The sequence below is a fragment of the Orbicella franksi genome, chromosome 7 (genome assembly GCF_964199315.1).
Source record: "Orbicella franksi chromosome 7, jaOrbFran1.1, whole genome shotgun sequence".
Taxonomy (NCBI): Eukaryota; Metazoa; Cnidaria; class Anthozoa; order Scleractinia; family Merulinidae; genus Orbicella; species Orbicella franksi.
In genome coordinates, this window is record NC_138151.1 from 20,641,095 (window position 1) to 20,666,246 (window position 25,152).

The 25,152-nt window shown below is 40.8% G+C and overlaps 2 protein-coding genes and 2 pseudogenes across 2 annotated transcripts in view; 3 read left to right on the forward strand and 1 right to left on the reverse strand.

Moving 5' to 3' along the window:
- Positions 1–24,371, forward strand: part of LOC145493634 (limbic system-associated membrane protein-like) — a 48,662-nt gene extending 24,291 nt beyond the window's left edge. Inside the window, exons 3-8 of the mRNA XM_081473118.1 lie at positions 14,446–14,730; positions 17,125–17,388; positions 18,510–18,782; positions 20,701–20,783; positions 21,747–22,455; positions 22,490–24,371. Of these exons, the coding sequence (XP_081329244.1) occupies positions 14,446–14,730; positions 17,125–17,388; positions 18,510–18,782; positions 20,701–20,780 (902 nt within the window). The 3' untranslated portion in view covers positions 20,781–20,783; positions 21,747–22,455; positions 22,490–24,371. The remainder of the gene's footprint in view (positions 1–14,445; positions 14,731–17,124; positions 17,389–18,509; positions 18,783–20,700; positions 20,784–21,746; positions 22,456–22,489) is intronic.
- Positions 3,683–5,464, forward strand: LOC145492391 (uncharacterized; annotated as a pseudogene).
- Positions 6,565–7,889, forward strand: LOC145492386 (uncharacterized). The gene is made up of 2 exons (XM_081471833.1): positions 6,565–7,325; positions 7,433–7,889. The coding sequence occupies exons 1-2, from the start codon at positions 6,665–6,667 to the stop codon at positions 7,843–7,845; spliced, it is 1,074 nt and encodes a 357-aa protein (XP_081327959.1). The 5' UTR covers positions 6,565–6,664; the 3' UTR covers positions 7,846–7,889.
- LOC145492663 (uncharacterized) lies at positions 8,288–8,643 on the reverse strand (annotated as a pseudogene).
- Positions 24,372–25,152: the final 781 nt, after the last annotated feature.

Genomic DNA, 25,152 nt, shown 5'->3' on the forward strand with positions numbered 1-25,152 from the left:
AGAATTTGGTAACCAACTATCTCTGCCACAAAGGAATCACAGATGATTGGGAAAGTTCATGATTTCAAAAGCATTTTGCCATGCAAAGTGAAAACACCAGAAGTGATGTTCGAAATAACAGTATGATCAGTAATCCAGCACTTACCACATGAAAGCAGATCTCTTGCTGAAAGGGCAATGTTGAAAGTTGAGAAATGCACTACCCTGCAAGTTTGAGGCAAGATCAGACAACCAGTTCAAATACATTTAAAGTAAATTATGCTTGGATCAAGTGTTAAAACATCTAGAAACTTTCAATTAAGGTAATCCTTGGTACAGCAAGATTTTTGCAGCGTAACCTGACAAGAAACAGGCAAATAACATGGGTTTCACACAACGTTAGATTTTATTTTCAATCCACAAACGCATAAAAACTCATTAAGGATGTATATTCTGCTTATGTTAAATCAACTAACAAATTACAGTTTTTTAACTGAACAGGTGAAGTCGAAACCTTTATTCTGAATGTTGGCAGTTCCATAAAGTTCACAAATAACCTATTTTGAGCTTTATTTTCTCCAGGGAAAATTTCGCTCGATGAATGGGAGAACGCAAGCTAAGCTCAACTGGTTTACCTCTTGACCATCATACTACCTGTGCCTTAAAGCAACCTGTTAAAGAGATTTCCGAGTTTAAAGAATCATTTGTCACTGAAATAACTGAGGTTATAGAAGTAAAACAATTGCATACCTTTAATGAATTGATTTGGCAAGATAGTATGGAAAGTAAACCGTCTTGAACTGTCAGAATCAGCCTTAACTTCTCTGACAAATGGCTGGCATTGTTCGCATCTCATGGCAAGTCTGCTGAAGCAAATCTTCCATTTTCATCCAAGGGGTTTTTCTAACAAAAAATGCGTTGTGTCCTTCCGACAAAGGTTAGAAGTGAGCAAAGGGAACAGCAATTTTTATGAGTCGAAATGATCAAAGTGGCCATCAAAATCATTCCCTAACGCGAAACACACGTGATTCCAACTAAAGTTAACCGGCGGTAAAAGATTATTAATGAGATTATCAATAATCAGAGTTAACTGGGAGATCTACTGTTGGCCAGCAGATGATGACTGCGGGTATGCATAATTGTGCCATTGCTGTGCAGTTTTGCCCTCGTGGTCTTGCTCTACCTAGATTTTTCGCTTTGCCTTTGGTTTGCCAAAGTTACACCACCTTTTTGTTGGTTTGTTCGTCCGCTACTAGTTCAAGAGTGCTGAGTTCAAGTCATTCTGTGTTTCTTTCAGTCCTTTGCATTCTCTTCAGGCATCATGCCTCCTAGACGTACCAGAAAAAGCTTGGAGAGCTCTTTGCCGGTGGTGTCTTTGGCTCCAGCATCCACCATTTCGGTGACGACTAATACCTTTTCAAGATCTATGCAAGGGTCTGGTACTCCTGCTAGTGCTTCCATATCGCCTGAATGTTTAGCCTAAGTGATTCAGGCCATCCAAACTCCGATTTCAGCTATGGTACATCAGCTGTTATCTGCCGTGGTCGGCGCCCCTTCAGTTTCTCAAGGTCTTCCTGCCATTGCCGCTCAATGTTCTTCCCTTGCTACTTGTTCGGCACAGTTGAACGCATGTGGCTTGCGTCAACCTTGATCCTCATCGATTGCATCAGCTTTTCAGCCTTCGGTTCCTGCTGGGTTTCTGCTGTCGAATTCTTTGACCACTACTCCACCCATACCAGTGGCTACACAAGCAAACATATTGACAGGTATGTTGTCGTCTCTTGTCGTCTCTTGTTGTCCCATCTTCATTCCTGTATTTTCCTTGGCTACCTTGTCTTCCATAGCACCTTGTTCTTCAGCGGTTTACAGCCTACCGACTAAAGTTAATTCTGCGTTTGCTTCCCAAACAATTGTAAGTCATACGGCAGTTCCCTCGCTGACAGCCTTGCTTCTTCAACAGCCATTCATGGTCAGCCTCAGCTACTCACTAGTGCCTTTCAAGGTTGTTTTTCAAATCACTGCAGGAAAGTTCTGAATCTGGAAGGTTTATTAGCAGAAAACATCACCATTACTGAGCAAGAATGGCAACTTTGGTTCAGTGGCCACTTAGTGCTGTTGCGCTCGGCCAAAAAACGGAAGCTACAAGCTTGTAATACTCCAAACATATCGTCAGTTCAGTGGGTTTTGTTGGGTGGACTAGGACCGGGCCTTCAGGGAGCACGCGGCCACAGAAAGAGTCGCCGACTGGTCTAAGATGCATGTTCAGCTCTTTAACTACCATTCAGCCGGCGCTCAAGTTCGCACTTACACAGTCTCGTCCAATGTTGTCTCATCCCAGGCGGAGGCCTCTGGTAATGCTTCTACTAAAGTCATTTGCCATTTATGGAATGCTGGTCACTGCATTGCAGTCAATCCCCAGTGTCGGTTTTGCCATTTGTGTAGCAGGTGCTGGGGCAATCATTGTGCTACTTCTTGTACTTCTTCACAGTATTCTTGTTCTTGCTCACCAGATCCTGCGGAGACAAAGCATTGCAAGTGCCATTAATTGTCTTGCACTCTTCGTTCCCCCGTTAAAAACTGAGTTGAAATAATTATCAATCTTGTTCTTTAGTTGTGTTACCTTATTTGACACTATTTGTGCCCCTATCCTTTTTGAACAAATCTGATGTCGTATTTCTAGTACTGTCTACGTCTAGAATTTTTTATTGTTACTATTTTCATCCTAAGCTCCTCTTTGACATTGCCTGGTGTTAGAGAAGTTTCTCCACGAAACTTTGGGTTATTTGAAGCTGAATTGACTCACTATCCTGATAGGGCAAAGGCAAACTCTGTCCTTCAGGGTATCAAGGAAGGCTTAAGACTTGGTTGCGATAAACCTGTAACTTTGAAATCAGCAAGAAGAAATAGATTGTCAGCTTACCAACATTCCAGGGTGATCGATGTTTATTTAGCTAACAAGGTCAAGCTAGGCCGTGAATTGGATCCTTTTGATGCCCCACCAGTGCAAAGCCTTCACATAAGCAGGTTTGAGGTGTTCCTAAGAAAGGGCAGCCAGGCAAATGGTGCCTTATTGTGGACCTACCTTCAATGCAAGGCCACAGTGTCAATGATGGAATCATCCAGAATCCTGGCATCTCTGGTACATCTAAATGGATGATATTATAAAGATGGTTTCTAAATTTGGGCTGGTTGTCCTCATGGCTATATTTGACATTGAGTCTTCTGCCGGAATATTGCTATTCATCCTTTCGACCGCCACCTATTGGGCCTAAGGTGGCGCAATGCTTATTATATAGATCTCACATTACCATATGGGCTTCGCTCAGCTTCAGCAATATTCAACTCAGTTGCAGAATTGGTTAAGTGGATATTGGTCCATAACTATGGCATTGAGGACTTGTTGCATTATTTAGATGATTTCATCATGGCAGCTCCAGCAAACTCTGTGGTCTATGCCTCCAACCTTCAAGTAGCTGTAGCAGTGGTTGCCAGGTTGGGTCTTCCTTTGCGTCCTCAGAAATGCTTGGGTGCAGCCTCCTGCATGGTAATTGTGTGAATTGAATTAGATACAGCAGCTCAGATTGCACACCATCCAGCTAATAAGTTTTCTGCTTTGTAAGAGGCTCTCTCCCATTGGTCAACCCACAAATGCTGTGCTAAAAGAGATCTTCAATCATTGATTGGTCGTTTGCATCATGCCTGCATGGTGGTTTGGGGAGGCCGCATCTGTCTTTGCCAGATGATTGATTTATTGTCCTGTTTCCGCAATGATTCTCATTCAATACATCTTGATATGGAATTTAGAAAGGACACTGCCTGGTGGGTAGAATTTTTTGGTCGGTGGAATGGAATATCCTTTTTCTTTTTTCCCACCCTTGAGCCTTTGCTTGACTTCTCTGTCTGTTCTGATGCATCTGGTGCTATTGGTAATGGTGCTTTTATGGGCAACGAATGGTTCAATGGTTGGTTGTCTACTCCCCAATTTCCACTGTCCATTGCTTACAAGGAACTTTTTCCTGTTGTTTTGGCAGCCCATGTTTGGGGTCCTGGTTGGTCCTGCAAGTGAATCTTGTTTCACGTGGATAGCGAAGCTGTCGTTCACATTTTACATTTGCTGCAATTCATGTTCTAGGAAGAAATAATGGCATAGCTGATGCCTTGTCTTGCATTAATTTTCAGACCTTTCATTCTCAAGCGCCTCGTGCCTAGAAGTTTCCAGTCCTCATTCCTTACCAGCTCTTAGCCCAGCTTTCCACAATAATTTAGAAGTTTGCTGCCTTTCGTTCATGTACCAAGGTCTTGCTTATTTAACGTGCTGCACCTACATTTGTGTTCAGGGAAAGTTTGTAAATTTCTGCGTCATGAGTGGACATCTTAGCCCCTATCATTCTCAATGCCCAGCCTCTGGATGGACCCTTTGCCTTTTTGCCATGTACCTGGCCTACTCCCTGGGACACTCTTCTATTAAAGTGTACCTATCTGCGGTGCAGTCTCTTCATGTTGATCAAGGATTCCCTGACCCCTTGGAGAATTGCCTTTGGTTTCAAAGAGTTGTTAGAGGAATCAAGCCTTCACAGGGTGCCACACCTACCAGTTTCCAGTAACATTCTTTGCATAATTTACTCTGCCCTTGATCTCAATTGTGGGAGGCGTGGTGGCCTCATGGTTATTGCGCTCGTCTCCGGATTGAGCGGTCCGGGTTCGAACCCTGGCCAGGGACATTGTGTTGTGTTCTTGGGCAAGACATTTTACTCTCATAGTGCCTCTCTCCACCCAGGTATATAAATGGGTACCGGCGAACTTAATGCTGGGGGTAACCCTGGGATAGACTAGCACCCCATCCAGAGGGGAGTAGAAATACTCTTAGTTGCTTCATGCTACAGAAACCGGGATAAGCTCCGGCCTGGTGGGCCACTTAGGCTTGTATGCAGACTTTACCTTGAACTCAATTCCTTTGATGATGTTATGTTTTGGGCTGTCTGTCTATTGGCTTTTTTGGTTTTTTGCAGTCTGCCAAGTTCACTGTCCCCAGCTTATCAGCCTTCAAGCCGAGCCTCCATTTGTCTGTGTCTGATGTTTCTGTGGACATTCCCCTGGATCTATCTTGCCTTCAAGTTTTTATCAAAGCTTCTAAAACCGACCCTTTTGAAAAGGGTGTAACAATTTGATTGGACTGGGTTTGTTGCCTTTGTGCGCTGTCCAAGCTGTTGTCTCCTACTTGGCACATTGCAGGCATCATCCTGGTCCCTTGTTCCTTTTAGAAAGTGGTCTTCCTTTAACTCGCTCACTGGTCACAGACAGGTTAAGAGCCATTCTCCTTTCTGCTGATCTCCCTGGTGATTTTACCAGTCACAGATTCTGAATTGGGGCAGCCACTTCTGCTGCGAGGGTCAGTGTTCCAGATCACCTTATCCAGGTTCTAGGTCAGTGGAAAAGTGATTCTTACAAACAATGTAATAGAACCCCACCTGATCTTGTAACTTGTGCAGCCAAATCGTTGGTGGAATAGTTTGGTGAGTGCCATTTAATTTAGTTGCTTCTGCAAATTTTTGCCTCTTGCTTCCATTAGCGTATTTGCTTGTTGCTTGATAGCCTGTTTTGTTGTTGTCTGTTTTTTTAGGTTGTTTTTGTTGCTGTTGCCCATTGCCCTCCTCCTGGTTAGCATTATCTGGCTATCTTGCCTTGCTCGGAGGGGGGTGCCTCCCTGCAGTTACGTACTTGGAGATTCATTGTTTGGAGGGTCGGCCCCCATGGCTGCCTCCCATCGGGTCCTCCTTTCTTCAAGCACTTACTTCTGTCTTGGAGTTCCTTTACCTTTGGAGGCAACTCGTGGGAGATTGGCATGGTTACCCCCTTTATTTGCACTTTGCCCACACTCGCTTGCTCATTGCCTGCTTTGCTGTTAATTGGCACCTACCCTCCATTTTGAATATTTCTTATCGACAAATTAAATGAGATTATCAATAACCAGAGTTAACTGGGAGATCTGCTGTTGGCCAGTGGATGATCGCCGGGGGCATGTGTAGTTGTGCCATTGATGTGCAGTTTTGCCCTCATGGTCTTGCTCTGCCTAGCTTTGTCGCTTTGCCTTTGGTTTTCCCCCTCCCACCTGCCTCTTGATTCATGGTGGGCTCTTGTGTCCAGGTAAGTATACTTATTCTCCACTGAGAATTCAGTGTGACAGGTGCCAGGGGGAGGTGACCCCTGGGAGGTTGCCTTGGTTACCCCCTTTATTTGCATTCTGCCCACACTTACTTGCTTATTGCCTTCTTTGCTGTCACTTGGCACCAACCCTCCATTTTGAATATTGCTTATTGACAAGTTAATGGGCTTTTTGGCTGCACAATGCTCGAAGTTCAAAAAAATTTCGTCTTAAAGATTTACACTTCAAGTGATCTCTGGAAATTCTCTTAAAATTGTATGAGCCTTAAGTCCAATTTGTGAAGAAATGTCACTGTTCAATTTTTTATACCTACTACACACATATATATAAGGGGGGTTCTGTTACCATAATTCTGTTACCCACCCCGCGCCTCTATTAGGGACCTTTAGCACCGAGAGTTTTCATAGCGACGGCGACGTCGGTGGACGAAAGAGACTGGGGCGAGGACGGCGTTGCTCGCGCCAAAATATAAACCTTTAGCACCCGTCATTTTCCGACGGCAACTTGCCGAGGTCTTTGAAAATGAACAAATTTAAGACTTGTCGAGAGATACTTTTGCTTAGCTATGCAGACAACAACATTTCGGACGAAGAATTTGTTCCATTACACGACTGTTATCGTTCAAAAAATCCAGATTTCGGCTATCAATGGTACGATATTTTCGATCAAGAAAACATGAATTCAGCTGACTGCAAAGCCGAATTTCGAGTTGAAAAGGGAGACCTTCCTCGCCTTGCAGATGCCTTACATATTCCCACAGTGTTCCATTGCGAAAAGAGAAGCATTTGTGATGGTTTGGAGGGACTGTGTGTGCTGCTGAGACGAACAAGTTATCCCTGCAGATTTAGCGATATGATTCCATGTTTTCTAGGGCCAGTTTCTGTTTTGAGTTTGATTACAAATGAAGTCATGGATTTTATTTATGACAACCACTGTCATCTTGTAACAGAGTGGAATAGAGATGTTCTAAGCTCAGTTGCTCTTCAACAGTATGCTGAAACCATCTCAAGGAAAGGATCTCTAAATAACTGCTTCGGTATCATAGATGGGACGGTCCGACCAATCTCTAGACCTGGGAAAGGACAGAGGATTGTGTATAATGGACACAAACGGGTTCATGGACTAAAATGTCAGTTCATTGCCTTACCGAACGGACTTATAGGAAACATCTTTGGGCCAGTAGGTAAGAACTTATAATAAATATTTTCACTGAATATTAATAAGATTAATTACAATGTTATTCATATGGGTTCCCGAAATCTAAGATATTTTTATGAACTTTTGTTTCAGAGGGACGAAAACACGACGCGGGTATGCTCGCTGACTCTGGGCTTCTGAACGACATGGGGAACTTCGCCTTTTCCCCAGCTGGCCAACCTATGTGCGTTTATGGCGATCCGGCTTATCCCCACCGGATTCACCTTCAGGCGCCATATCGCCAGGGACGTCTAACCCAACAAATGGAAGATTATAATAAAGCAATGAGTGCAGTGCGAGTGTCCGTGGAACGGCTTTTCGGGGACATAATCGATTCCTTTAAATTTTTAGACTACAAGAAAACTCTAAAGATAGGTCTAAGCAGCGTAGGAAAAATGTATCTTGTATGTGCTTTGCTGCGAAATGCCATAACTTGTTTATATAGTAATCAGACGTCTGATTTTTTCGACCTGGAGCCGCCAACTCTGGAGAAATATTTCCAGTAATCGATTTAAAAGGAAACAAAATAAACATTGAAAACATTTGTTCTTCAAAGTATGTATACATGTGAACAGGGGGCTTCCAATTTAGTCCAAGATTCAATCTTTAAAAGTTCTGAGATACATGTAAACATTAAGCTTAAATCTTCTACAACAACAACAACATGTTTTAAATAGAGACACTTTGATAATTGATTACGTATTTAGCAGCTTTTCAACAACATTAAAAAAAAATGCAGTTTTCATTTGTTGCTGCTGAAGGATCATAGCTTTCATCATTTGTTGCTGACTTTCCTGTTCCTGTTGTTTTGCACGTAACTCCTGTTGTCTAATCTCGCGGTCAGCCGCTGCTTTCTCTCGCAAAAAGTCGACCAGTGGTTCTGCACGTCTCGACTTACGACGTTTTGGAGAACTACCACCTTCGTCTGAATTGTGTTTCTTGGTCACTTTAAGGCTCTCCATAACTTTTTTTCCTGATATCCTCTGCAGTTTCGTTGTCCTTGAGTTGCTGATTCGATGCCGATTTAGCCTTTGCTTGTATGGTATCTTCTCTCTCGACTAACTCCTCGATCAGTGATTCCTTCTCCGTTAACTCTTCCACAGAAATCTCACTTGCCTTCTCTTCCTCGCTCATCTTTTTGCTGAACTTTTTTCGCAGAAGGTTCCACGCTCTCGTACAGCTTTTTTTATCCTTCAGTTGGAATTTTGGAGAGTGGATTTCATTCACACTGTCGACCATCGCTTCCCAAGTAGTCCACGAGCGGAACTTCCTTTCTTTGGTCCAAAAACATTTCTTGCTAGCATTTCTCTCAGAAAAAGCACATCATGTTCTTCGCTCCACTTCATCGGCCTAGAGTGAAACAACGGGAAACGATAGGTAAAACATAATGCATAATTTTGATAAGAATAAAGAATCAAAGCAGCCAAAACCTTGGCCAGGTAGCTTAATTTACTCACTTGGATTTTCGCACTTGATCATCAGATGCCGCCGTGTTCAGTCTGCGTCTACAAACAGCTGTCCTTTTAAAATGCGATGAACAAAATACGTTTTATGCCAAAAGCTATTCAAGTAAATTACGAGAAGATATTCTCTTAAGTTGCGAAAACTAAAAGGCCGGGAAAAAAAAACGAGTATAAGCGGACGAAAGACTCATATCTACTCACGTTTTCTACACACCGTGAAAACAAGCCTTTTGAGGTCGGCGCCGAGCCCAGACGACTTCGCGCCAAATGTACGACGTCAAACGGAAATAAAACTTCACTTCCGGGCGCCGTCGCCGTCCTGAAATCTCTCGGTGCTAAAGGTCCCTATTTTGTCGGCGCGGGGTGTGAACAATGGGGACCTTACGCATATACGACGGCGACGGCGAGGACGACGCCTCGTAAAAAATGTGCCTCTATTTTACTTTGGAATTTCGCATTTATTTGAAACTATCCAGTGTGTTTGTCGGTATTAAAATTTGCCCCGCTGAATATGCTACGAATGCGTCCAACTCCAAATAGAAATATGAAAAATTAGCCGTTGTGGTTCACGTTCTCCAGACAACGCAGAAATAGGTCATTTCACGTTGCTGTTTTGCAGAGGACGGCAAGGAAATGTACCAAGAATTATAATTCACGTGCACAGCCATTATCATAGTTTGCTCATCAAACCTTTTGTTTAGTGACGTTCTCGTTGCCGTTGCCGTCGTGTTTTGCGTAAGGTCCCTAACTATGGTAACAGAACGCCCCCTTGTATATGTGTGTGTGTGGGCAACAGTGCGCATCCATTCTGTCGGCGTGGGGTGTGAAACAGAACATCCCTATATGAATGTGCGTAAGGGTAACAGAATTATTTTCTATTGAACAAATGTGTTGCGATGGTATAACAATCATGGGACGTGGTAGAAATGGATTGATGGAGCAAAGCCAAAAGAAGCCAAAAATTTTTAAGGAAAAAGCAGTGCAGTGGTGGCGTTTTGGCATGCTGAATCATGAAAAAAAATTCAGTATTCTTACCAAATGATGTTGTTGACATGATGAAACGGATGAATCCACAGCAGCTTGCTGAATTTCTCATCAAAATAACCATGTGTGACAATGTTTTGTCACGGTCTGGTTACCAAGCTCGTCTCGGCCAAACGCCTGTATATTTATGCCAGCTGTCCTTACAGACGAGTTTCGTCGATAATATAGTGCCACGGCATCAATGTTACAAAAATTAAAGAGTATTGAGGAGGCACCCTCTTTTTTTGTTCCCACAAGAAGTGCCGGAGTGATGCAGACAGAAGAAAGCAAAAAATGACGTGATTTGTATTTCACCGATTATCGATTGAGGAATAGAATTTCAGGGGAATAAGAGGTTAGTTTGTGTCATTTCTTTTCTCCTCCATCGCCTGAATAACCTGATATGTTATATTCCTGGCCTCTCTCTGCCAAGCAGGCAGAGAAAGTTCAGCAATAATGAAGCAAATAGTATGACTTACAACGATCAGTTCATTATAAAGGTGATTATATTTATTTAAACCATGTTAGCGACTTGGGCAAAAAAGCAAAACTGGTGGCCACCAGAACCTCTCAGAGGGATTTTGATTCAGTGCACAACCCACCCATCCCTCCTGAGAGGTTTTGAAATTTTTTGAATTTTTGTTTTTGTTTTTGTTATTTTTCCCACCTCCACACTGCTCCTCGAGCGCTAACAGACTCACCGCGTGAGCCAAGGATTTATTTAATTTGCCCTCCAGTTTGAGGCTGAACCGGCACTTCCGCCGCGTTTCCACGACACAGCTAAAATTTCTGATCTCTTCCCGTTTAAAAAGTTTTAGGTTTTGTCGATCACATCGCAATGAATGAAGTATGTGCTTTGGGCTGTTTAGCTTTTTGACATACGAAATGTCACTTAATGACAGCCCGAGGCCAAGCAACCTAGCCAAAGCATGAGTAACTGAAATTTGTTTTTTCGAGTCTGTTTCCCATCTGGTTATTTTTAGAACAGAGTGGGGTTTATTTGTTTCTACTTCAATTTTTGCATCGTTCTATAATTTTTCAAACTGGTTGTTAGCTCTTTTGCTAGGCTCTCAACAGTGTAATGCCCCTGAGGTAAAGAGGCAATCAATTCACCAGACTCTTTGAAAGATATTTGCCCCACGCTTTCCAGATTATGCCAGCTATTGTATAAACTGCAAGCGAGGAGTTTCATGAAATGTACCTTCGGGGTCGGCTGGTCGAAGTACACAGTTTCTCCGTTCTTTTGTGCAACAATCGTAAGCACAACCATTTTTATATTGTACAAATATAAACCCGCTCAAAATGGACACCTATAATGACTTTGCAAAATGGGCGCAAACGCCAGAGATAAAACCAAAGAAGCCGCGGCTCGGAACAGCGCGTGGGAATCGAAGCGGTGGTTAGGCAGTCCTGGCGTGGCATATTGGCCACAGCAACTGAACTCTGCTGTTTTCTGTGCGACACAAGGTTGTGGAATTCCTCGAGAAATCTTTGACAGCAGCCTGACTCTGCCGCCGCAAATAAGAGCTTTTTTATAAATCCCACGTGTATTTTACTGTCAGGCGAATTTTCTACCAGTTTGGCGGTATTCAGAACGTTGGTGCTTTGCTAGGCGATCCAACATTTAATAAATCCAATAATCATTATGACGTGGCTTCAAACAAAAGGATATGCGACGAGTTTGGAATAAATTCATCGAGTGATTTTGGCTTCACACGCGGGAAAAATCACGGCCTTGGAAGTGTATAGATTGGTGTGTCAGGGCACGGGCCAATGAAAACAGTAGTGTCTTACCCCGGGTATGATAAATCCAGTGATGAAGGAGGGGCGGCAAGCAACGGATACCTGATTTCTTTTCTTAAGCCTGATGCCGTGGCTTATAGCCAGTATGACTGGTTCGCCCCAAATTGTTCGCCCCTGTTTGACACAGGCAGGCCTTTCGCGCATCAGTCAGTCAATCGAAGCATTTGTTTACTCTATCTTGGGGGTACAAGTCAACGTGCACAGAAGTATTCTTGGAGAAGGAGGCCGAGCGAAAGAAGCCCAGAGCGAGTTTCTGGTTTTGATGGAAGATGCGATCAGACAACCAGACTTGGCACAGAGCATGCAAAGATATCAGCTGGGGGTGGATCAAGCGAAGGTTAGACTTGACCTTGCTGTATGCCCTGGTGCGTGGCTGATGCCCGCGAGAGTGATTATCAACACAGAAAGCACAGTTGGATACAACAATAAGCTCAAACAGGCGGTTGCTGGAATGAAACTGGGGGTGAACAACCAGGTTAACCCCTGCACACAAAAATCTGATGTTTGGTAAACAGGGGATGGGGGAGGTGGGGGGAAGCAGGAAAAACGTTTTCCTTGCGAGTTACTGACGGTACAAGGGCCAAGGGAAGAAGGGCGAATTGCTCGAGAGAAGTATATTTTATCCTCGAGGGAACGCCCCCTCTCTCCTGGGGTGATACTTGATACAAAGCAGACTTAAGCCCTGGCCAAACGATCACATTTCATGGCAACATATCGCAACATTGTTGGCCCACTATTTGCAAGCCCCGGCCAAACAATCGCAACATTTCGACGCAACATATGGCCACATCGTTGGGCGCAACATATTGCGTGCGTTTGGCCACCCAGTTGCGACGTTTTGCGACATGTTGGGTGTTGCAAATCGAACTAGTGCGCATGCCCTGGCGCAGTATTGTTGCACGAACCTGGCCAAATGAGTACAGCATCATGCAACATCCACACATGTTGCATGAAAAGTTTGACCATTTTTGAACTTGAGCCAACAACACCCAACATGTCGCAACACATCGCAACACGTCACAACAGAGTGGCCAAACGCGCGCAACCTATTGCGCCCAACAATGTTGCGATACGTTGGGTTGAAATGTTGCGATCGTTTGGCAGGGGCTTTAGGAACCATTGCGTGGCCATCATGGCTCGACATAGATAATATTACGCATGAACATAATGTTTGTTTTTTTCAAAAATAGTCGGTACTAAATACCAGAAAAAACTTACAATTTACTTGTCCTTTTTGCCTGACTTCTCCTGTGAAATCATGCGTGGGCTACATTAAAAAATCATCTGGGACTTCCATTTCTCTGAATCGACCGGCATGCGTTGATCAGTCGTTTACATTCTATGCAAATTTTTCAGCTGGCGGCGCGAGACCATGAAAGTTTAAATCGGTTTTTTGGTAAGGGCATGCAGGCATGAAATACCACCAACTGCAGTTTTTGCCAAATCTCAATCGAAAACTTTCTTTCGTTGACAAAAATATTTGAACGGTAGAATTTACGTTAGCGAGTGGATGGGACATTGGGGTTTGCTTAAACTTAGCTCTCATAGGAACGGTAAACTGCAATTCCTTGTGTCGCAATTCCTTGTGTCACAATCGTAAAAGGGTATGTAATTTTTTGTTTATTATTAGCCAACCACCCCAATGGATGTTACTTATTTTGTCTAAATCGAAAATTACCAGACCTAACATTCATTGACAAATTCTCAATTGTTATTTCCATTTTATTTGCTCTAAACTTTAACACACAGAGTAGTGGTTTCGGTATGACATCGCGTTTCCACTCGGTATTGAAGTATTGCGGTATTTAGCGATTTTTTTTTTTTTTTTTTTTTTTTTTTTGCGGTATTGCGGTATTTGCCAAATTTTTTTGAGTATTGCGGTGTTCAGAACCCCCAATGTCACCCTCTTTAGATAAATTTCCAAAATACTGCAAGCAAAGACATGTTGTGTCACATTTCAATTTCCAATGCTTCAGCGAATCAATTGATTAAATTAATTAAGCGAAGGGAAAGATGTCTTCTGAAGTTTGAAACTCTTACAAGAAAAAAATATATATACATAAGGTATAACTTGTGTGCTTATTGCAAACCATGCTTTGCGTGATGCGCACAAAGTGTGCGCACTAAAAAAAGTAGGCCCCGTCCTTAAATATGTTTACTTTTCGAAGTGCGTTCGGTCGGCGAGTTTTAAGCATCAAAAATGCTCCAATAACAAAGTCTGCCGTTAACACAAATAAGTAGTTAAAGGCACAAAGACTACTTGAAAAGTTTCACTTCAAAAAACAAAGAGATGACTGGATTTTCCCAAGGGGTGCGTTGCTTGGCGCTTCGATAATTTGCAGTAAAAGATAACTTGCGTGATTTGTGTAAACACTCGATGTTCTGTTGATATGAATAAGTCAGGCTTTTAGGGATGAAAAGTGCATTTCAAGGCTTTTAAACAAAACTAATTGCTCCAACTGTATCTGTATTGTTTTGAAGGCCCCAGGGGAGAACTTTCCTTTTGGGAATTCATCACTTAAGGATCTCAAGAGACCAAAACTGCTGGTAGCCTTTGCAGCCTCTTTTACAGGTCGTTGCTCCCGCAAAGCATCATGGTTACTCCACTTTTCTCAGGCGACGCTTTTCAATGGGCGCGATTCTGTAATGATTTGCATTACTTAATTTGTGCATTACCATATGTTACAAAACAACAGACTACACTCATTCCTAAACAAGGAAAACCCAAACCATAGCAAGGCAATTCATCAGTAGCAAATATCTAGTAGATGAATGAGTTCCATGAAGTTCTAGCAATTTGTTTTATTGTTCAACCAGTGCCTCCTACCGCCTCTGTGGTCCCTGAGGTAATATATGGCAATGTGGGTGATTCTGCAAGCTTTACCTGCACTGCTACTGGTATTCCAACTCCAAACATTACATGGTATAGAAGTGGCAAACAAGTTAGTGGCAGCAGTTATGAAATCATCTCAGCCACTGCTAATTCATCACAGCTGACCATAAAAAATGTTGCCCATGCTGATCATGGTTATTACGAGTGTCGGGCCACCTCTAACAGAATGGAACCTGGAAATGCTAGATCCTTCCTTGGAGTTATAAAAGGTTAGTTGATGTCTAGTTTTTGCTTGACCTCACATGTACTTGAATGGTTAGAGGTGCGTGTACTCATCATGAACTGTTTCTTTTTCATGGTGCTTTGAGCAATTTAAGCAGTTAGCACATATGCCGGCTGACACTCGCGGTGCAAAAACATCCCTAAAATACCTTTCCTAGTGGTAATCAGTCAGAAAGTGTATGTGTTGACAAATGCCCTTTCTCTCCCTCGCTGGAGAGTTTGTGGTTCTCTTCTTGTTCCAGTGTTGTTCTAGTGTAAATTGTACCCAATAGAATTTCACTCTTTGCACTTATTTTAGGGATCCCAGACAGACAGTTTTTTTTATCTATACATGTACTTTGTGCAATCAATTTGTTCAAGAAAAGATGGGGAGCACCGCACAAATTAACATACATGTACTTCCAAGGCCCTATTTTCCTTTTGTAACTTAGAAAATTACCCGTTTTTCGCCTTAAATAAATAGAAGAAACACCTAATGTTAAGGTGGCACCGAAGAGGAAAATCATGTGGTAGAGAGTCGTTAAAACCTGCTGGTGAAGAATACCTGGCTAGTGTTTTCTCTCTTCTTATTGCTGCAAAGATGTGACAGTCTGTTACTTTCAACTGTGTTTTGAATGCAGATGACAGAAGTCACAGAATAATGATTTACATGAACTGTAATGCAGCTTTCAAGATTTCGGAAAACAAAGTGGCATTGTAGAGTATTGCGTTGAGGCTGAATTCAATTTCTGGAAGGATAATTGGTAAAGCCATGGCCGATAAAATGACTCCAAAGCGGTGGGCAAAATCATATTAAATTATGCTTAAGCCTGAAAAGTATTCCTTGTTACAAGGATCAGGTGTAAAATTGTCAAAATTGAAGGTATCCGGTAGATTACACAAAATATTTGTGAAAATTAAATGCTCAAAAGGGTGTGTATATTGCACCCTCTTTGTCAGAGATAGCGTGTTCATATGTTCAGATGAAAAGAGTTCTATCTATTTAGCCAATAAATGTTGACTGACAACCGGGGCAGTTGAATTTGTACACAACATGTGATGTACTAAGTGGTGGTATTTTTCCTTTGTTGTTGGTGTGGAAACAGAGTTCAGTTGTTTTCTCGCGCACTTTTATTTCGATGTTGAAGTTTGTGAGACATTAGTTTGAATGATTTTAAGAGGCGAGGTTTTGTTGCCAATGTAAGGGATAGAAAGCCAGATGTTGGTGAAGTCTTACTTTTCTTTGGTGTTGTCTGCTGTGTAAGTCCTATTAAGAGTGTTAAAACCAATGAATAAGGTAATTGGCAATATGTGAAGGAAAGCTGTTCCAAGACATGATATTTTTTAGTTTAAGTTCAAATCTGAGTTCACTTGGAGAACAGATGCTGTGGACTTCGTCAACCAGCGCAATACTTCAGAATAGCCAATCGAATTGCCGCTTATTTGAAATAAGATCGATCTGGATTCAAAACATTTGGCTTGTTTTAGTCATCTTATTTATTTGTACATTCTGCTTAATTTGTATCACCACGCTATATTATTTTGTCATGTGGCAAAGAAACTAGTTGATTTCCTTTTTTCGAATTGGATTTTACATATATAGCTATCATTTCTGTTGTCATTAAATATTTTAGCCATCAATGTACCAGTATCAGCATTGCCAACACTTCTATAAATTGCACACAAATTCAAAGGAAAACTGTGCATTGTCATTTTACTTTCTACATCTTGAGAACCTGCTTTACATGTAAGTTTGTATTCTGTGTACATGCTTTGGGCAAATGTGGGAGGCAGCATGGCCGAGTGGTCAGCGCGTTGGACTCGCAATCCAGCGGTCCCTGGTTCGATTCCCACTCTGTACACTACCTGGATTTGTTTCATGGTAGTCCCGAGTTCAAATCCTCGGCCTGGCTTGCAAGTAGCCAACTGGTTTGCCTCCGGCCAGTTGGGATTCTTAACAATCTCATGTTCGATTTTAATGATTTTGTTTCAGTTGTTTGCTCAGGCCCACTAGTCTTTGTGCTATAAACACTGCCGAGGGTAAATAAAGGTTATTTATTTTATTTATTTTTTAGCTAAAAAGGGGGAGAAACTCTGTTACTTTCTACATTCCTTAGTAAACTATTCAAGATCCTCAGAAGAGCATATGTAACGAAAACACAGTTGAAATGTATGTGAACCTGAGCAACAAAACTAAGCAGTAAATACCATGCTGTATCACCAGTACAGTGTAACTCTCTCCCTCTTTCCCTCTCTCCCTCACACACACACACACACACACACACACACACACACACACACACACACACACACACACACACACATACATACCTTTTGGAGTAAGAAACAAGGAGATGACTTTAATTTTGGGTTACTGTGTAAGTTATGTCTATTTCTTTTAGATGCCGTGAAAGACGATGCCTTGTGTCCAAAGACATCTTATGAAGCAAATATAGGTGACAGTGTTACCTTGTGCTGCCCTGTGAGTGGAAATCCACCACCTGAAGTAGAATGGACATTTGATGATGCGAAGGTTAAGGAGTCTCTTGCTACAAATCTGGTCATCCAACCTGTAAAAGAGAGCAACTATGGGTCTTACTACTGCACTGCCAGATCCTTGGAGAAAGCAGCTGGACCATTTTCCATCAGCCTGAATAAAACGGAAGGTAAGCTGTTAGGTTTCTTGTTTGTTTGTTTGTTTTGTTTTGTTTTGTTTTGTTTCAGGCTTGGGCTAGTCAGGAAAGTACATCCTACTTTGGCTACTATATAACAGTCTCTTTCTGCAGCTATGTGATGCTTGAGCAGCTGAGCTACTGTTCAAAAGCAGAGACTGGAAGGGAATGTGATAGGTTGTTGCTAAACATCCATGTAGTATTACACAACATTAAAATTGATATGCAGGACTCGCACAGTACCACGTGTTGTTTACACCACAGTTGAAAAAAGATGACACTTAAGCAAAGGCAAGCATGGAAAATGAATATTGGAAGTGAAATGGGAAACGTGTTTCACTACCTTATTTCACTTCATGAATAAAAATTCTTTATCTTTACCCAGCACAGTTGAAATTTATAGAACAAAATCAGATAAGCAAGCTCAGGCTGTCAATGAAACAGCCTTGCGCATGTTTTTGTTATACAATTTTCAACTGTGCAAGCAGTTATGGATGAAAATCTGTGTATATCTTCTAAGTGCCCTTCTTTGATGGATAGTAGGGAGCTTAAGCAATAACGACGACGCTGAGGACGACGCCTAGTAAATATTTAATTTATATTTTACAAGCAAAATTTTGGATTGTCTAAGTCTGTTCGACCCGTCACTGGCTCAAAAACGTGCTTAAGCTAAATATGCTATGACAGCATTCAATTCCAAATGGAAATACGACAACTTAGCCGTCGTCCTCCACGTTCTGTACATGACGCGTAACTTGGTCATTTCACGTTGTTGTTTTGCAGAGGACGGCAAAGAAATGTTCAAAGATTTATAATGTGCGTGCACAGCTATTGTTTTGCTCATTAAACCTTTTTTGGTAATGTTTTCGTTGCTGTCGTGGTCATGGTTTACTTAAGCGCCCTAGTGTGTGTGTATTATGTGAATGCTTGTGTAGGCAACCAGATTGCAAGATGACTGGATTATTTGGAAAATAGTATGACCTCTACTGATCTAAATCTGACAGCTCACGTAACAAAAATTTTGCAAACTAGTGTTTTTATTTGACGGTGTGCTGTGAATTGAATGAACATGCTATACATGTAACTGGTTAAGTGCATTTTTGTGTTTTTTGAAGTAATCTCAATTGAGGCTGTGACTACAACGCAACCAGACACATTCAATTGGAGTAAAGTAGACGGTGCCACAGAATACATTGTTAGAATATCCGGTCAGGATATTTCCAGTTTCAGCCTTCTTGGAGATAAACAGGAAACCTCAGTAAAGATTCCTTATAGCACTTTGACGTTTACGAGTGAGGAGAAGAAAAAGCCTTCTGTGGAAGTCAACATTGATGTCTTAGCTATTGACGAGAGTGATGTCATAGGGGAAGGACGAAACTTTACACTGAGTAAGTGCTTGCATTGCTTCCAAAAAATATTTTTCAAAGTCGTGATGAAAACTGGTGGTAAATGTTAATTGAAATGTTTATCATTGTAAGCAATTATTTATGCCATAGATAAATAGCCAGTCATAAAACAATTAAGCGTCTGCTTGATTAATTAAACAATCAGATAATCTTTGGAGTTAAGCTTATCATGATCAGTAGTTTTACGTTTAAACTCGCGGCGTGTATGCATAATACGGTAAGCTTAAATGAATTTGGTTCATTAGCTTTCAAGCGATGATTTCCAGTTGGCAAAATGCAGTTAAACGGAAACTTCATTTAATCAAGCAATCCACTCTTTCTGTGGGTTTTAGGATAAAAATATAGAGATAAAAACAAACAACGTTTTGCTGAGATCATTTAACCCTACGTGACTGAAAATTTTTGAATAAATGAGGGAAATAAGACCTCAGAATTTGAAAAGCGATAGAAATGTGTATTTATGCACTAAACGTTACAAATGTAAGTGATAAAAACTAGAATACAAAAGCCTAGATAAGACAATAGGACTAAAAACTAGAAAGGATACAATAAGTGTGAAATATAAAATGCTCTACGCTATAAAAATAACTTTGCGCGGATGGAGATCTTACAGAAGTGCCAGAGCAAATTTGACCGTTTATGAGATGCTTAAAAAATAAAAAACCCAAAGCTAACTTTGAACAAGCAGATTGACTCTGGGATTTTTTATATACATGTATCAAGTGGACAAAAACATTCTCAAGGAACAGGGAGAATATAATGGAGATCGTGACTCACACGCTTACAGGCTGGCCTCAAAGATATTACTGAAAGGACAACAGTTACAAACGAGTAGTTGCTAATAGTATTTCGACAACTCAATTTGACTCACATTTGCTATACAAATAGAGGAGATTTTAAGGATATTTCTTTCTTGTTCTAAGTGCAGTGCATAACTATTGAACTAGCTTTACGATGATTACGTTAACTGAAATATACTAACTGAAATATACTATTTTACCGAAAACTGTTTTGCAACAGTTTGTTGTTGTGTTTTGGTGTGGTTATTGTGTAATATCTCACTATTTTATAACGTCATTTGGTGAACTTACCGTCCTCAACATCAAGAAACGCCCTTGTTTTCTAGGAAATCTCCTATTTATAAAGAAAACTTGTAAATGGTAAGATGTCCTAATAAAAAGTCCAGTTTGCAGCTTCAACATAGACAAAATATGAAAAGCGTATCTAAGAATGTTTCAATTGTTTCAACATAAAATGCTCTTGAAAGCCCTAATAAAGGTGTCAGAAGTAGTCTTTTGTGTACAAAATCGAGAATGTGTTACAAACCAGGAGGTATTCTCTGGTAACTACTATCTGTACATGTGGATTTCGGATGTTACACTATGTGTGTTGGCTACCTATCTTTCGTGAGAAAAATATTTGATGTTAAATATCAAGCACAGGACACCATTTCCAAACAGCAACACAAGAGTTGTAAATGCCTCTCACAGCGGAGTATTTTTGACGAACTTCAAGGTGTTTGGAAATGTGTCAAAGCACTGTCTCAAGTGTCTAATATATTTTCTCTAAAACTAAAACTCAGAGAAACGGACTAAGAGAGCGGTTTTCATTTGAGTGTCAAAAGTAATCGGACAATAACCTTGGTTTGGGATTTGGTTTTGGTTTTACTACGGTTTGAGATTGGCTTAGTCTAATTAGTAAGTAATTTGGTTGGTTTAGGTTTTACTACACTCCAATGAAAACTGCTCAGAAAACGTGAAAATCTGTGCTAATTAAGATCTGATTTGCTAACACTATGATTTCCTTTGTTTAAACCTGATAAATAATTAAAAATTTATGAGTTTCAGAAGTATCTTTCACAGTCAGTTAATTAATGTTTTCTCTCTTCTTTTTCCTACAGTGATAAGTGTTGCAACAACTCGTAGCCTTTCATTTATATCGGTTGTGGTTCTGTTCATGATGGTTGTTTGTCTGCAATAATTGGTGAGTTTGTCCATTTCCTGTATGTATCAGGTAGCAAATTAAACTTCGTTCGCTTTTTGCAATAGGTCTTGTTCATGGTTACGTCATATGCTCAAAATTTACCACCGAGCCTCGCTCATGCGAAATTTTGTCAAACCTCTGGCGCGTTCTTAGTTTTTTCACGTGCTTATTAATTTAATGTTCGCTGCTTTAATAATCTGTTTATGATAGAATTTACAATTATTTTGCATTTTCAAACCGAGGCTTTGTGCTAGTCTGATGATGCCATGTGGAAGAGCTATTATTTGCTTTTTTTTTTTTTTGGCCTGTGGCTGTAGGTCTTTTATAAAATTGTACTCTCAGCGTTTTTTTCCAAATGCTATGTGTTAACTGGGCATTGCGTTAATGCCCAGATCCGTGTGTGGATGCGCATTTATGAAATCATGGTAGTTACTTTACACGTCATAAATCTTGGACATAGCAACTGCCAACCGGGGCATTGGCAATGTCGGTCTGACCACCTCAAACCAAGTGATCTCAGCATTTTGCCGATCTCCAACAATGTCCATAGAGCTATATGATCCTCGTATGAATGGTCTCTTTTACCACATTACCCGTACTTGGTACACGTACTTGGTACACGTACAGTACATGCTAGTTATGTGTCTTAGTATATATCATACAATATACCACAAGTCACTCGTATTTTCTCGGTATGTACACTAGCCTTGATTAAATCATGCCATAGAAAATACAGTGGCCAACACAATCAATGCGACACACCCACAGCGCACGAAAGGGAAGGCTGGGTGTTATACCATCGGCTTTGCTGTATTGTGATTGGCTGTTTGTTTTCTCTGGCATGGTATAAAATTAAATAGCCATAATATGTTTCAATCATGACAGGTGTCTTTTTTTTCTTAGCAAAGAGAAAATGTTGTAGATCATAAGACACGTCTAGTAATTGAACATCTCCTTTTTCAGATACTTAAACCTTGTCTCGGCGATTTCTGCTAGAAAAATCCTCGTGCAAGTGTCGACTTTTGTCGATCACTCCACACTTGCTCATGTTAATTGTGGTTACCGCTGATGTGAGATGGTCATCCTCTTTCCTTTCAAATTGCATGGCGAGGATTTGTTATGTTTATCTACTCTACAACACTAGACAGCATTGTTGAAAACATGTAGACAATGTGTTTTTCTCTTTTGTTGTTAAACCAGTGATTTATGAAAAGGAACGTATTGGCTCTATAAATTAGAATTACAGTCGAACCTCTATTAAGCGACGACTCTCTGCGACGAGACAACTGGCCGCTTAATAGAGGTGGCCATTTAATAGAGGTTTACCCGAAAACAACGTTGGGCGTGGTCCACTTTTCAGTTTATCAGATATGATTGCAAACAAACGCAAGTGGAGAAAAAGTAGAACAATAATGGTTATAATAATAACAAAAGCCAAAGAAACAATTATGTTTCCCTATCGTCATTCTGTTACCTTCATCTGACTAAAACCGTCCAACTTCAAATCTTCCTGGCCATTTAATAGAGGTATAAAACAAACCAAAATCATGCTTGGGACGGCAAGAAGCAGGCCGTGGCCATTGAATAGAGGTTTTTATTACTGTGTATAGCTGACAATTTTTCCAGGACTTTAGCCGTTGGCTGCCAAATAAAGGTTGGCCGCTAAATAAAGGTTGGCCCGCTTAATAGGGGGCCGCTTAATAGAGGTTCGACTGAAACAGCAAAGGTACTTAAGGTGGCTTACTACAGTTTATCCCAGACTCAGTCGCGCGAGCAAAAATGACGCAAGTAACCCTAAGAAGAAACGGAAACAACTTCAAAACTTGAATCCCTTTAAACCACTTTAGTTTCAAAAGGCTTTCAAACAAGTGTTTAAACGTAGGATTGATAAAATGAGACCAAAGGTCGATAAACAACCGGTACAGGAGTTCTGATTAACTCTTGCTTTTTCGCATAGGTTACATGGTCTATGATTGCGCGCTTAAATAAAAGGCATGCGCAGTTCAATTCCCGCGCAAGGTTGCAAAAGCTTGTCTTTGATCCAAGATTGCTCGAAGACCTACCGTACCACCCATGATGAAATTTCCACAGTCAATTTGTAGGAATGAATCGCGTTTAGAGCCAAAATTTTAAAAACAATTCTGTAAAGCAGATTTGGAACCATTTTTTGAAATGGGCAAAATATCACATTTTTTTAGTCTACGATAAATCTGTCTTACAGATTTTTATATCACTTTGCATGAATGTTTAATCAGAACCGATTTCTAACTCATTCGGGTAGATTTTGAGAAAAAGGTCATTAAACCTACTAGTGCCAGGCTATCCTTTAGTACGCGGTCGATCATTTTGACTATTTATTGACGTTTAAATTGTTCAACTATCACATATAATTGTAAAAGTCTTAAGCAAAGAGTAATTAAAGATAGGTAAAACATCTTAGTGCATTTTTTCAAGAGTTTTAAAATAATTGGGCTCTTATACTCCATCAGAACTGTAGTAAGCCTTCAAAGTTTGGACAGTTGACTGTAGACACCAATTATTTGGTACACATCTTTTCACTTTAGTAGTGCAGTATGTTATTAAAATTGTAAAATGCAATCGTCAATTGCTCTTATTGTTAAAAATGACCAATCAGTTTCTGTTTAGCGCCAGCAAAGGTGACCTCAAGTGAAACGAGATACAAAGCAAATGAAAAATAACATTGTGGTGAGAAAATTGTAACAGTAATATAAGATTTTCCTTCTCTCTGCACGAGAGTTACCGCGGAGGGGGAGAGTTAACAGATTAATTTTCTTCTTACCCAACCTCACCCGTGCAGTATTTTTGCTGTACTCAGTTGGCCTGTTTTAGATTTTCTTTGGCTATAAACGACGGAAATAAATGGAGAGGCCACCCCGTCGAATAGCCTGCGAACGCAGACATATTACAGCCGGAATACGTTTTATGTTCGCAGGCTACCCGCCGAAAGACTATGGGGAAAATCTTGTTTTCATGCTGGTAATTTTTCCATGTTTACGCATTTGTGTCGCTCTTTCAAGCTCAGTCAGTAGAACAAGCTCTTAGCTATGTAACCAGAATAATTTAAAGTAAGGCAAAGTTTCAGGAGTGACGACCTTTGTTTCTTTTGTATTTAGCAGTCTTGGCCCATTGCTACTTTAGAGCAGTTGTTACTTTCGGGAGATAGCTTCGTTTTTGGAAGCTAAAGTGTGTGCCGTTTCTTTATAATCGTCTGAAATGGGACATTTCTTACGACTGCAACGACAACCAAGAAGTTTTATTCATAGATAATATTTCTATGACTTGAAGACTAAAAGGAGAAAAGGTATTTAAGAGAATTAATATCAGAGAAGAATGCGGAAATGGAGGGTGGTGATATGTTGACCCACATGTTGGCCAACTGATAACCAACACGCCGATTAGATCGGCTCAGAGAGTGTTGTATAGTTTAAACTGCGATTTAGCTTTAGTTGTAATTTTTTGCTTTTGTGCTAAGAATGAGAAACTTTTCAACTGGCTTTTAACGTTTGTTTCAAGGTAGATAGGTTACAATAATGCAGAGACTAAAAGACTACAACATTTTCATTTTATCGATAATTAATAGAGGGAAATTCTCTTGAAGCCTGGAATGCTTCAAAAGACAAAGCAACGATGGCCTGATTTTTGTTGGAGATTCACAGCCGTGCATATTATTTTATTTTGCACTTACAATAATCCCCGTATTAAAAGGCCACCCCTATTAGGCGGCCAGTAATCAGTCTCGATGAGGGCTTTTCTGTCGGCTTTTCTATCCATTTCCCCGAGGGTGGCCGTTTAATAGGGGTTGAACTGTTTCGCCTAGTTTCTTATCAACTCAAAGTTGATAAAGGTAAATTAACCGCAATCGCGAGTTTGTGAAGGAGTTTGTTTGCAGGGTTAGCCTTCGTCAGAGCAAAGTCACTGTTAGTCACTTTTGTCTGACAGAGGTTTAACGCTCCAAACACTACTATTATAAACTCGCGAAGGCGCTTCATGTACCTTTATCAAATGCAAGGTGATGAAGATCTGCGTTTTTCAATTGTCTGCTGACGCAACCCAACAGTTTTTTTTAGGAAAAACAACCTTGTTTGTACTAGTTAGTTGCTCAGACACTTGTTAAAACCTGTTGTGTTTGTGCACGGTCAAGACCATAAAAGCGAACAAAACAGAGAACAAAGAATTTCATCGGGGCTTCATAACCTTGTCCCTCTATGTACTTGATTTTATCAATAGACGATTTAAGGCGGCTGACAGCAGTTTCCCAGCTCTTTCCATCACTTATAATTTGATGGATAAATGTTGCTGAAATAATTGTATCACACGAAATCCCAATCAAGTCGTTGTGGTCTTTTTT